General features: G+C 34.1%; 1 protein-coding gene across 1 annotated transcript in view; it reads left to right on the forward strand.

Moving 5' to 3' along the window:
• The window catches only part of LOC132704423 (protein O-mannosyl-transferase TMTC2), a 420838-nt gene that overhangs the window by 118297 nt on the left and 289147 nt on the right, over positions 1–13394 (forward strand). The window contains exons 3-4 of the mRNA XM_060674416.1: positions 1073–1925; positions 12402–12516. Coding sequence (XP_060530399.1) covers positions 1073–1925; positions 12402–12516 — 968 coding nt within the window. The remainder of the gene's footprint in view (positions 1–1072; positions 1926–12401; positions 12517–13394) is intronic.

Consider the following 13394-nt stretch of genomic DNA (forward strand, 5'->3'; position numbering starts at 1 on the left):
ACAGTACACGCGTCAATGATGGGACCCCCCGTTTTATTTGTTGTACCGTTGTATATAAGATGATGAAATTTAGCATTTAGCATTTTTGACATAAAAACAATATCTCTAAAAGTCAAAATGACTACAGGGCGCCAATTTAAGTAGTTTTTTTAAAAGGTAAGAGAATGATTATGTGAGACAAAAAGGCACAAGACACAAAATTAAATAAACGCATTTTTAATTTCAATATAATACAAATAATAATAATTATTGTAAGGTTGCGTCATGTTAAATTACTTCTTTTTTGGGATGTCTAAAAAGTAAAATTTATGTTACAAAACCAAATTTAGTTGATCTGAAAGACAGAGTTCAAAATGTTTGGAGTATAATTCCCTCAGAAACTTTGCATAATGTTAGGAATGAGTTTATTAACAGACTTTAATATTGTCAAAATGCACAAGGTTTAATAAAATCGTAGATTATTTTTTTGGAACATTAAAAACAAGTATTTAAAATGGCGCCTTGCTGTCATTTTGACACACAAAAAAATGATATTTTAATTATATACGTGCATCCCAAATTACACTGTGCCACATAGACGGGTACAAAAAATAAAAGGGAGGCCCCTTCATTGACGCGGGTACTGTAAATTAAAAAAAAATACACTGCAAATAGTAGATTATAGAGGAAGTGTCACTAAAAAATTGCTAGTCGAAAAACAATATTCAATAGGCTAACTTGCAGGGCTGCTAGTTCGAAGGAAGGTGACGTCATAGCCAATGAGACCGCGTTTAGCGAATTTGAATCGATAAGCACGTTTTTTCGTTAAGACTGACACATTAAAGTTGTTTTGTTATTCGGAAGGTATTTAAAAAATTTAATTATCTTTTCAGTTGGGTCTATGAAAAAGACCATTAGATTCGTAATGATTCCCTAAAATCCGTTACTCTACTCGCCAGGAACTTCCAGCGGGCGATCTTATATACCCGGCATATTTTAGCCGAGACGTAAATTCGCTGTCAAGCGTAACCATTATCGAACGCAACCGACCGAAAGTACCACGACCCTAATTGTTTAATTTCCTCTGTTTCAGAAACAGGCCAGGAGTTTAGTCGTCCTCTCTATAGCGTTGTCGCTAATTCTGATGACGCGGCTCCAGACCAGAACCCCCCACTTCTCGACGGCCGATAATCCTACAGCGCGGGAGCACAGTTTGCTAACCCGAACCCTAACTTTTACGTATTTGCCGGTATTTAATTTCTGGCTGCTTATATTCCCCAACACGTTAAGTTTCGATTGGGGCATGGACGCCGTCACGAGGGTGACCCAACTGAGCGACCCGAGAAATTTCGCGAGCTTTTGTTTCTATTTCGCTTTATTGAACGTAGTGTTAATGTGTGCTAAAACTGTAAATATTAAACGTCGCGAAGACTTATTGCCCAAGGAGTCATTTCGCGAAAGGATCGAAAATGAGAGAAGCTCTTGCGACGTGTGCCACACCAGGAACCCCGACGTGCACTCCCAGAACTGTCGTACTACCAACAACAACAACAGCACGCAAAATCATTCCAACCTGTGCGTCTGCGTGTTCACGGAAATGTCGTCCAGAAACAACAGAAGACGTAGGTTCCACCGGTCGCATACGTCCATCGTTTTGTTCGCGGTCGCCATTTTGATCCTTCCGTTTTTACCCGCGACGAATGCGTTGTTTTACGTCGGATTCGTCGTCGCGGAGAGAGTGCTGTATATACCTAGTGCGGGACTTTGTTTGTTAGTGGGACTGATTAGCGGGACGGTGTGGAGGAGACGCCAGTACCGAGCACTGCTTTGCGTGTTTTTGTTTACGGTTTTGGTGGGTTTCAGTGCGAAAACTGTGGTGAGAAACAAAGACTGGTACAACGAAGAGTCACTATATAGGAGCGCAATCCCGATCAACCCTCCCAAAGGTGAGTATATCGCGAAATTTTTACCCAAAAAAAAAAAGTTGAAAACATAAGGTAGGCTGTAACCTGAAGGGATAGTGATAGCAACGAAGCTAACCTAAAGCAATCATAGCTATACACGTATTTTGGGGTTTGTCCTGATTGGCATTTAGTATTTCAAAGCTAAATGGATTCAAACATGGCTAAGGCTACAACGGACTCTGCAAACAAAGTTCCGCTTAATTCAGATTATAAAAGAATAACGACGTTACTTTGGGTGATAAACTTGTGTCCCGAAACACCTACTTGACAAGACTTTCTCAGTACAAGGGGCACCCGAAAAATCGTTTTTTAAACTATTTTTGAAATGTTTAAGTATTGCTATTTTCTAACAATACCCGCAATATGGAATAATTAATGGTTAATATCCTATATTTTTTCTAAAATATTAAAAAAGGATATATACACTTCCTCCTACATGAACAAGTTTAGTGAAAACTAATTAGACAAGTTTTTTCCCATGTAGGTATTTTATTCTTTTCAAACCAACTTAGTTCTTTATAAAAACAAAACTGTAAATATCTCAGAAACTAAGTCCTACTTAAACTAACAGATAGATTTACAGGTAGGCGGCTTGAGATCACCAGATATAAAAACCGATATAATTTTAGAAATTAACAACTACAACTCTGCAACTTATTGAAGTGCATTGTGCAAATTTGTTTAAAGCTGATCTACAAAAATATTTGAACGGTTCAGATAATTTTTAAACATAGTATGAAGGTCAATATAGCAAAATTATTTTGCATTATTTTTGGAAATTGAAATACCCGTTATTAATTATTTTTACCTCGAGTTAACAATTTTTTCAATTTTTTTGTTTTTTTTATTTATTTATCTTCTTTTGGAATTTTATCTTTTGTTAATACCTTCATTAAGTTAGAATAATTTTTTACTCAATGAAGAAATAAAAATATGTTATGAGTATTATAAAATAAAAATATTTTTCGGAAAAATGATGCTCTTGACAACGGATCGTAAATAACCGCTCCCACTCGTAATTTTAAATGTGTTATGCTGAAGCTGTTAACTATTGAGTTAGATCCCCTGAGATCACAATTTTTGTTAAACCTTACGGTGCCTCTAGTGGTGACCTTGCTCGTAAAACTTAGGACACCACAATAACCTGTAAATCGTTATATTATTTAAACATCAAAAATTCCAAGAACGCCCCGAACAATACAACGGCGAAACTTCGAGCGGTTGGAGTTGTATAGTTGTTTAAAAACTAATTTTAGCCGCAATTTAACGGGGCGGTATAGAGATTAATATTCACCTTTGAAGGATAAATGGGCTTCATTGACGTGCTGGAAAAAACTGTTTTTAACTATAGCGAATTTGGAGCACGAAGTGTGCAGCAGGGTAATTTTGAATTTCCGGTTAAAATTAGTAATGCGTAACAAGCTGTATACGTTTGATTCAATTTAATAACATTTAAAAGATATGCCTTTAAGTGGTTGGTTCAAAAAGAAACAAAAGAAGAAAAACATCAAAATAAGATTATCAGCAGAAATACGCGAAAAATAAACTATTGACAAAACGCAAAATTTTCCTGCAACATTGGTTATTGTCTCTATGCTTCTTTTTACTTCATTACTGTGGGTATAATGTTTTTTCGCCAATAGAGTAGCACGACGCGTTTTTTTTAATACATTATGTATTTCCAATTTTACTTAATAGGTCTTCAATTATATCGTTATAGACTTATTATCTTAACAATTTCCCCTTAAAATTTATTTTCGAATATAGATTTCACCGAATCCTACTATAATTTAATAGTAACTCATAACTAAGGGAAAATTGGTTCTTATTCGATACCTTGTTATCGTCTGAATTTCAGAAACTCGAACTTCCGCATAAGAAGGGACATATTTTTGTTCAATTTTATTTCACTGTTTTGTGTGCGCTAAAATAATAGTGCGCGCTGGAAAGGTCTAAGGAAACTGGTTCAAGTATTTTGGATTTAGAGATTTAGTTAAAAAATTCTTGTTTATTGTTTTAACTTTGACGTCTGGATAGTGAAAACGAATGTCCGCCGAAAATGTTTGTAAAACAAGAACCTTTTTTTTATAAACTACCTGCAATTTCACTTTGTCATAAATGAAAATACCAACAGCGAGTTTCATATTAGAGTAAAACCGAAAATAACAAACGACGGGGTGTGTCTATCCCTCTGCCCTTTCTCTTTCTCTCCCTTCCGTGTGCCCACTAAATTTTTACAGGTTAGAGCCTGTGAAAATGGTACTAGAACAAGCCTATTTTTAAAATTTTTTGCTTTTTCAATGTTCGGCATGTTCTGTGTTAAATGATTGTATTCGCGTGAACTTTCCAGTAGTAATAACCCGGTTCGGTCCGAATGCGTGAAATTGTTAATTTTCCATTTCATGATTCTGCCAATACCGGCGATCTCTATTATCCCCTTTTGCCCGTTAAAATGTTACCGACAAAAGCTGTTGGACCCGCTATTGCTTGACGTCGGTCAATTATCTATCCAATCAATTTAATGAAGGTTTCCACTAAATAACTTCGGCCACGTGCATGACAACACGCACATTTAGTTTGTCCCCACAGCACGGATGTGCTCACTCTCACATTTTTGGCACGGTCCTAATTAACCCTAGGGTTATCTTACAAACAATTCCAATATTTACTCCCTTTTTTAAATAAAACAACTCTAGGAGTATAAATACAAACGAAAATGTGTTGTTTGACCTCTCTGGCTAACTCAAAAGTCTCCAGCTCAACATTTATTCGGGCTATTGCTGTCTTGGTCTTACCATAACAGCTGCCTGCCCTCCATGGTTTCTGGAATAATTTTTTTTACCTTTTAGGTCTTGAATTTTTTATGACTCATTCTGGAAATTGTAAATTCTGCATTTTCAAGGCCAATAATATATCTTCGTCAATTTTGCAATTTCGTTCACCCTCAAACTTTTAGCGATTGTGTCACAGATTTTCTGGTTTTCTTTTTCTTTTTATAAATTTCTTAATATCAGTACCTTGTTTAATATTATTTGAAATAAAAATGCTCTTCAACTACTGTTAAATTATTATTATATGACAGAGGCGGTAAAGATGATCAGAAGCAATGCTTGCTAGATAGTCGAAGCACTGAAAACGTCAATTAACCTTCCTTGATGGAATTATGTTAAGGAAACTGCATTGTGGTTCCTTAGACAAAAATAAGAATCATTATCTGCTTAAATTGTTTACTTAGGTTCGATTCCCACCGAGTACCTTGGGTATTGTGACGTCATAAAAAAAAATCAAAACCTATCTAAAATTGCCTGCCGTGGCCAAATGAATTGTAAGGAAAAAACTTCGCTGTTACAGTGGTACACAATAATATAAAAACTATAACCACACAGAGAAATCGTAGACCAATTTTTAAAGAATCATATTTTTAAAAAATCGCCAAAATTAGATACAAGTCCAATATTATGACTTAAAAAAGTTGTGTGCAAGTTCAAAAAAAAAAAAAACAGAGAGATGCCTTTTCAAATCGACTCTCACTCTTTTCCACAAAAAAAGTAACGAAATGGCAAATCGACTGAAACTTTCGGCAGCCAAACTCCCTCCGGCGTTTCGCATTTCTTCACCTATTTATTACGCGACGTTGCCGTGTATTTATTGCGTGTTTCTGTGAATAGACAGCGAGGCTGTAAGTTTAGTCATAACGTATAGAAGTCCCAAAGAGGGAAAGTTTCATCCATCTCGTGGCTGTCAAAAGCAACAGTTTCTCCGCCCTCTGCTATGCGCTCATACTTACGCGTTTAATATTGCGAAATGGCTGCAAGCGAGTTTGTGGAAACAATTCACCAGGGTTTTTTAAAAAGTTGTCGGGAAATGAATTTCTCGTTTAATTTTCTTGCCAATAGGAGAGGTACGTTATACAGAATCTTTGAACAAGTCCGCGTCTCATTTGAGAAGCAGTTTTGCTGAATATTACTAATGAGTTTATTTATTATAAAATTTTACTGGGACATGGAAAATAAAACAGTTTCTCTTATATCTTTATAATTTTAAAAATCGATCTGTGATTCGTATAATTATAAATGACGATCAGCGCCAAACAATTCCGTCGTTAACTTTTCAACAAATCCCGTTTACAAAACGATTTGTACCAATTTAGCGAATAGCATCGCATGCCGCGTATCATATTTAGTTTTAATTTTAGCGCAATTTATCATCCCGACTTCAGCAGACATGTTTTCGTTCTCAGAAATTAAAGTTTTCACGAAAGGGCTGTTCCAGCCTTTTATAAAGATCCAAATAAATTATGACATGGCCTTTTTAACGTTCAAGCGTTCGTTCTAATCCTGCTCTTACCAGGACGAACTTTTGCGAAATCCTTTCGTAGTTTCTTGCAAATAATTAATTCTGCACATTCAGGGGGTTGCGGATTTTCGGTTTCTAAAATGAAACAAATTCTTGAAGTTCCCTATATAATGTAAGTTTTCAAGCATCCAAGCAAATTTAACAAAGCAATCGAACCGAAATGAGCTGCTTGGAAAAATTTCAGTCACAAAAACTTAATGTCATAAACAGCAAGGATATTTTCTGAATACAACAATGATGAGAGGTGTGGTATGGGATTTTTTTAGATTCCTATAAGCATAGAGTTTTGAGGAGTATTTATTCGCTCAATAGTAATTTTGCAAGCTACACTCCATACTAATTTGCCATAGATTATCACAAATTTGACCAATGTCCTCTATAAAATGATAAGCAATTTTTACTATTAAATAAATGTCAATTCTTAGGTATTAGTATCAATTCTGTATTATTTTTCTCTTTTAAATTTAGTGATAACTAATATGTGTTTAACCTGTGTAATTAAGAAATTTAAGAAATATTATAAAAATAAGTGGTCCCAGGATGTGGTTCCTTAAGGAATTCTTAGTTCTATTGTTAATGTTCTATTGTTGTTGGGTCCGAGGTTGAGTCCTATCATTTAAGCTTCAAAGACGTGATCCTATACGTAAACAACAAGTTCAGCAAAAATATTGCAATCGTTCTTCAGAAACAAGATGAAAAACAGCATCACTAGTTCTTAATATATTCAAATTGTTTTTCATGAACAATAACACATATGTCCGGAAAAGTAATTAGTCGCACCTGTAGAGGTTTTTCCAAAATTTTAAGTTATTTAATTGGCTAATTGGTTATTAATTTGTAATTTCTCTTTTATTGCCTGTTTTTGAGTCTGACGTTACTACAGAGGTTTTAAACTAATTGAGGATATTTCCTGTTTTAAATATGATATTAATTATGTATGCAAAAGGTTTTATTTTGTTACTATGTGTCTCTGCGTCGCTGAAATATTATCTAATCCTAATTTTCCAAAGAAACTTCCACAGGCTACTGTAATACTTTTTACCAAACTTCTGGATTCCTCCTGCGTCGGTTTTTGCTGAATCGAAATTCATGAAGTTTCGCTTCAGTTTCAGTTTCAGTCAAGCTCTAAATAAGCCACCAGGATGATTGGGCAAACGTCAGCAAGTTCGACTCAGGAGGAATCCAGAAGTTTTGTAAAAAGTATTGTCTAATCCTGGGAACTATTATTTTTTAACGAATTTATGTGCATTGTTATTTCACCTTCAGGAACCGAAGCTCATTTTAAACGGTCATCTGTAAGCAAATCTCCATTATCATCAAACACATGAAATTTGCCCTCAGAGAATTCGTAACTCGTTTGCAGCTTAATATTGTTTTTAACAAATTTAATTACTTTGGCTTCGTGTATGTATTATAAGAAAGTATCAATAAAATATTGCGAGTAGTGTTTTGCACCATAATTTTGTAATACATTTTAACAATTTTCAGATTAAAGTTTTTAATTTGTCATAATTAATTTGTTCAGTTCAGTGATATATTTAAAAAATAGTTATTCTAAAATATTTATTCTAAGAGCATAATTCTTCTTTTAATATGTTATTCAACTTATTATTATGTAACTGTTTAACAGCTTAATATTAACAGTATTTATGGTTGATTTATTGAAAATAAAAACTCTATTATTTTGATTGAGCTTCGATAAGTTATAATGACTGTCGGGGCCTATAATATTAAAAAAGTTAGGATTTTGAATGCTCCAGCACTCAAGCACTCATCCAGTATTAACACATGAACAGAGTTGCAACCATAATTTCAAAAAATATTTATAATATTTAAACGCAATATGCAAAGCATGTTGTTTTCTACATTAATAACGCTAGTATTATTTAAACCTATTATTATATACTTTTTTATCCTGTATAGTTTTGTCAATAATATAAGTAGTCATTAAAAAAAAAACAAAAAGAAAATATAAATAACAAACAAGTTATCAACAAACCTGTGGTTTTTTGCTAGAAGAGGATATTCATTCTCATCTTAACTGTCATGGTCACAGTTATTGTGGCTTTTATACTTTTTATTATTATGCAGACAGTAAACACACCTTTTTTCTTACTTCTTGCACTGAAACCTATGACGATCCCCGCACACAAAGAACATTTTTTTCCTGATTACATTCACTAAGTGTTTGTGTCCAAGCAGTCCACATTTGTCTTGAACGCGATCTTATCTTCAGAGCAGAATAATTCTCTATTCAACATTTGCAGATCTTGTAGCAGTTCATCTCGATGATTACAGTTTTTGTTCAACCCCATTATTATTATTAGTATTTATATTAATTGGTAGTGGCATTATAATAGCAGCAAATTATTGGTTGCTATGCATGTATTGCCAGAAAATGCAAAATATTATTTTTTAACCACCGGGTTTAAAATAATTATAAGTGAAAATAATCCCAATTTCATTTATATTTTTTCAATTTCAAATTTTGTTTGAAATTATTTATTTGATTAAATTAGACTTTAAAAGCAACTAAGAAGTAATAACTTTAATGAATCAAGGAAGCAATACAAAAACTGTTGCAATTTGCCTTATCTGAATTGACATTTTAATAATTTATGCATGTATCCACATCTAGGGCAATAAAAAAAATAGCAATTCTAACCCACATTGTGCGAAATGAATTTTGAATGCAGCTCGGGAACCCCTAAATGTTAAAATTTCCGCGAAATATTCGTTGATTACTCTTTGAAACTATTCGGTTTCTCGTTATATTGTTAATGGAATTTATCATACCTGAGTTACACGTAACAGCAGTTTTAGAACTAGCTAACATTGCTGACAGAAGTTTGTTGTTCCCCACTCTAATCCTAAATTTACGATAGTTTGAATAGTTTCATCAAGTTTACGAGCAAATGGTTGGTACGTTAACTTTGTGAAACTATGCTGATATCAAAAAAGTTTCCATTATCTTCGGTGAGCGCTGGTGAGATAAATCAATTTATTCAATATGTTTTTACAAAATTCATTATTTACCGCAGAAGGGGTAAACAGCTGACCAAAAGTGTGTCGTATTTATTGTGTACCAAATTAAAAAAAAAACTAGAACTCGAACAATTGTTCCAGTAAGTAACAACTTCCTTGTTTTATATAGACCTACTTCATATACAATATGCAATACGTCTGTGGTGTATTTTTAATTTAATATCAAAAGTGGACTTTGGAAGGAGGACTTTTGTTTAAAGTTAATTTGAGAATGTATCCAAAAATTGCTATTAGGAAATACTACTAACTACTACTACTATATTACTAAAGAAACTGGCATAGCAATTTGATTATCCACCCAAACCTACTAATATCTGCTGAAATCTATCCACGGGTAAAGTTTCCGGTTTTTACAACCTTTTATGGTTTTGACTTCGGAATGAGTTTAAGACCCGCCTGTTGTGAAGTGGAAGGGACCATTCTTTTCAGCACGCGTATCACAAGCCAGGGCGGTATTTATGATATTAGCCGACAAGAATCTTAAGAATGGGGAAATTTTTCTTTGATTAAACTGCTATATCAATTCATATTAGCGTAGTTTTTATAAATCTTATTAAAACGGTCCCTACTTAAGGTAGCTCGATTTCAAGTTGAATTTGCCTATCACAAAGGTGAATCTCTCCTATATATAAAACACATTAGAAAGCTTGACTGATTTCCAATTTAAGGGTTTAACATAATGACACGAAAATGTTTTTCTAGGAAAGCAATACAAAATCTTATGTAGATAATTGATTTTTAATGTGTGCCATTTTTATTAAGGTACCATATACATTTTATTACAATTTATTTTTACCAAATAAGTTGAGATTGTGGTCGATAACGTAATTATCGTTGATGATGAACTTCCATCAAATGCAAATGGACACATTTGTCGGTTGTTGCCAAAATTATAATTTTAAATGTTTCTGGGGAGAACTGATATGAGGACGGCTGAAACCCAGTTTAAAATGAATCAACACCTCAAATTTAGTTTTGAGGAAATTGAACTAATTAGGGGTAAAGTAAAAAAAATATCTGCTTCTAGTTGGAAAAAATGTGTAGAACATGTCATCGAAGAAGAAAATGTTTACAGAAGTCGACTAGCCCCAGAATTAATTATTAATGTGGGGGATGAGTCCAATGACGATAGTGATTATTTTCATGTAGAATAACTTTTTTTTTAATAAGTACTCTAACATTGTTTTGTGGCTAAATTTATTCCTTCATTTGTAATAAAAAATTTAAATTAAAAATAGAATTTTTAATGCATGGACTAATAATAATCGAGGAATCTCACCGAGCAAACTCTATATAAATCCGTCAGCTGTGAGTATTTGTATATACGAGGGCAGCGCCAAAATTTCCCGTCCTGAATATGAAAGAAACAAAGTAGATTAACAATTTTTTATTATATTTCGATACAATCCCCCTTAACTTCAATATAGTTATTACATCTCTTTATTGACAACTCAATCCCTTTAAAAATATTCTTTTGGTTTTTCTGCAAAATGAGCTAAAGCAGACTCTTTTAACTCCACTTTTTCAAATATGCAAACAAATAATAGTCGCTGGGGGCAATATCTGTACTATAGGGAGGATGATCTATCTGTGGGAACCCACACTGTAAAATGGCAGCTTGTGCAACACCAGCAGTATGGACAGGTGCATTATCGTGCAAAGGACGCACGCCTCTGGTCAGTTTTCCTTGACGTTTTACGAGTATGCAGTCTCGCAATTTATGTAATAATGTTGGGTAATATTTACCATTGACAGTGGTATTAGTTTCTTTAAAATATATCAAAAGAATTGCTTCACAATCCCAAAAGATCGTGACCATCACTTTTTTTGTTGACTGGCAGACTCTGAATTTTGTTGGAGGTGCTTCACCCTTGCGACGCCACTACATTGATTCTTTTTTCAATAGAGGGTCATAATAGAGAACCACAGTTTCATCTCTCATCACAATAGTTTCTATCACCGGCTTCGGTTCCGACCCACAGAGTTCCAAGAAAGACCGCGCATACTCCACACACAACCCATCTTGCACTAACCTTATGCATACCTAAATGATCATGCAGGATTCGACGAACACTTGTATCAGAAAGCTTAGTAATTTCCGAGATGTTCCTTAACCTTTTAACGTCTATCACTCAATACCACCTCTTCCACAATCGCAACAATATCTTCCGTTATGACCTTCACTTGTCGACCAGTTATTGAATCATCTTCATGGGACTCCCGCACCATTCGAAAACGTTTTGAACATTCATTCATTACAGACTACGAAGGAGAACTTTGGCCGTACACACCATCCAGCCTTTCTTTACTAATTTTAGATGCTAACCCTTCTTTTGTCAAAAACTTTATGAATGCTCTATACTCAATTTGCGTTAATTGCGACATTTTTTCGGACACGTCTTTTTTAAAATGCTGTCAATAAAAATCTATTTGACGCAAGACTTCAATTTTTTTTTTTGCAGCCTACTAAGATATAATAATTTGGCAAAGTTAAATACCGGATTGTGTCGTAAAAACTGTATATTGTTGGGTTACCTCTATCTGGGAAATTTGTGTACATCAGGCATCCACAGCTGTTAGTCCCTCGCCTCCTGCTCTACAGTAGTAGCTTTAAATAAAACGGTGATCCGTTAATATGCCACAAAAAATAATTGGGCAAGTATAAGAAGGGATAAAAAGCAATTATTTTATATAAGCAATTATCTAATGTCAGTTTCGTCATCTCAAATAAATTTATGGCAATTTGTCTCAAATTTGATGTCAAAAAGACCAAACTTATATTCAGCGTGTAAGTTTTCTTTTAGTTTTGTTTAATATCAGGTGATAAATAGGCACAAAACTTCTAATTTTGAAGGATTATTTCTCGATGGAGGTGAGTTTGGGGATGATGGGGAAGTTTTGATATTAATGATGTAATAGGAATTGATAAGACGACCATAAAATGGTTTTTCAGTGAGCAGTGATTTCGGGATTATTTTTAACTAGTCTTTTATCGCACCAGTGTTGTAAACTGCAACATTGGTATCAATCGAATCTTAGATAATTTTTATTTTGCAGCATATGGAAACCTCGGGAGTGTCCTGAGCAGTCAACGTCGCACCGAAGAAGCGGAATGGGCATTCCGCAAGGCACTAGAATTTCGACCCAATATGGCCGACGTCCATTACAACTTGTAAGTAGCAATTTTGATATCGACCTCTGCAAAATTAGTAGCACCGCGCCTTTCTATTTAATGTTAATTAAAGCTTCAAGCAATTACTTTCAAATTGTGACATTCTGTTCTGCCCACCTCTTTGCCCCTGGAAAATTAATTGTCTAATTAAACTTGCATTACGGTCCTGTAAACGTCCGTCGCCGCACTTCTGGCAACAGGATGCTACGGAGACTTGTTTTAATTAAAACAGGCCATCGGAATTTCTAATAATGTGCAATTTGTTTTATTAGTTGCTTCCACTGCGCGCACTTCAAATTTGTTTCGGCTCAGGTAATTCCTTCTCGAGGAAATTTTTGGAGATTTAACTTATTGACAAAGAGGTTCAAATTTATATTTATTTTGACAATCTGATCGAAAACCATAAAAAATCTGTTAGAAAATTTTTATTGGAAACATTTAAAATAAATATATTTCAATCCACCTTTCATATTACACACATCTGAAGCGCTTATTTTCGAATGTTTTGTCTTTATTTTATATTGTCGACACGCGCCGCTTTCTTTGATTTCTGTCCGTGATACACAAAGGTTTCGAATATTTATTAATATCGATTACGAATCGTTGTTCCTGTCATTGTTATTTCGGTAAAAAATATTTGAATTGGTAACGTTGACTCAATATCAATATCCTAATCTTGACATGAATATCGATAATTGATTCTAATGAGCTAATTGAGACATACGTATTCTCGACGTAACGACTCTTAGTTCAAGTCATTTCCAAGATCCCACAGGAGCTACCTCGTAAATTTGAAATAATTTTCAGTAACTCGGCAGTTAACCTGTCATAAAGTCGCTAAATTAAATAGGTTTTGCAGATTTTCCTATTTTATCAGA

Source organism: Cylas formicarius, unplaced genomic scaffold (assembly GCF_029955315.1).
Source record: "Cylas formicarius isolate icCylForm1 unplaced genomic scaffold, icCylForm1.1 PGA_scaffold_7__23_contigs__length_41026272, whole genome shotgun sequence".
Taxonomy (NCBI): Eukaryota; Metazoa; Arthropoda; class Insecta; order Coleoptera; family Brentidae; genus Cylas; species Cylas formicarius.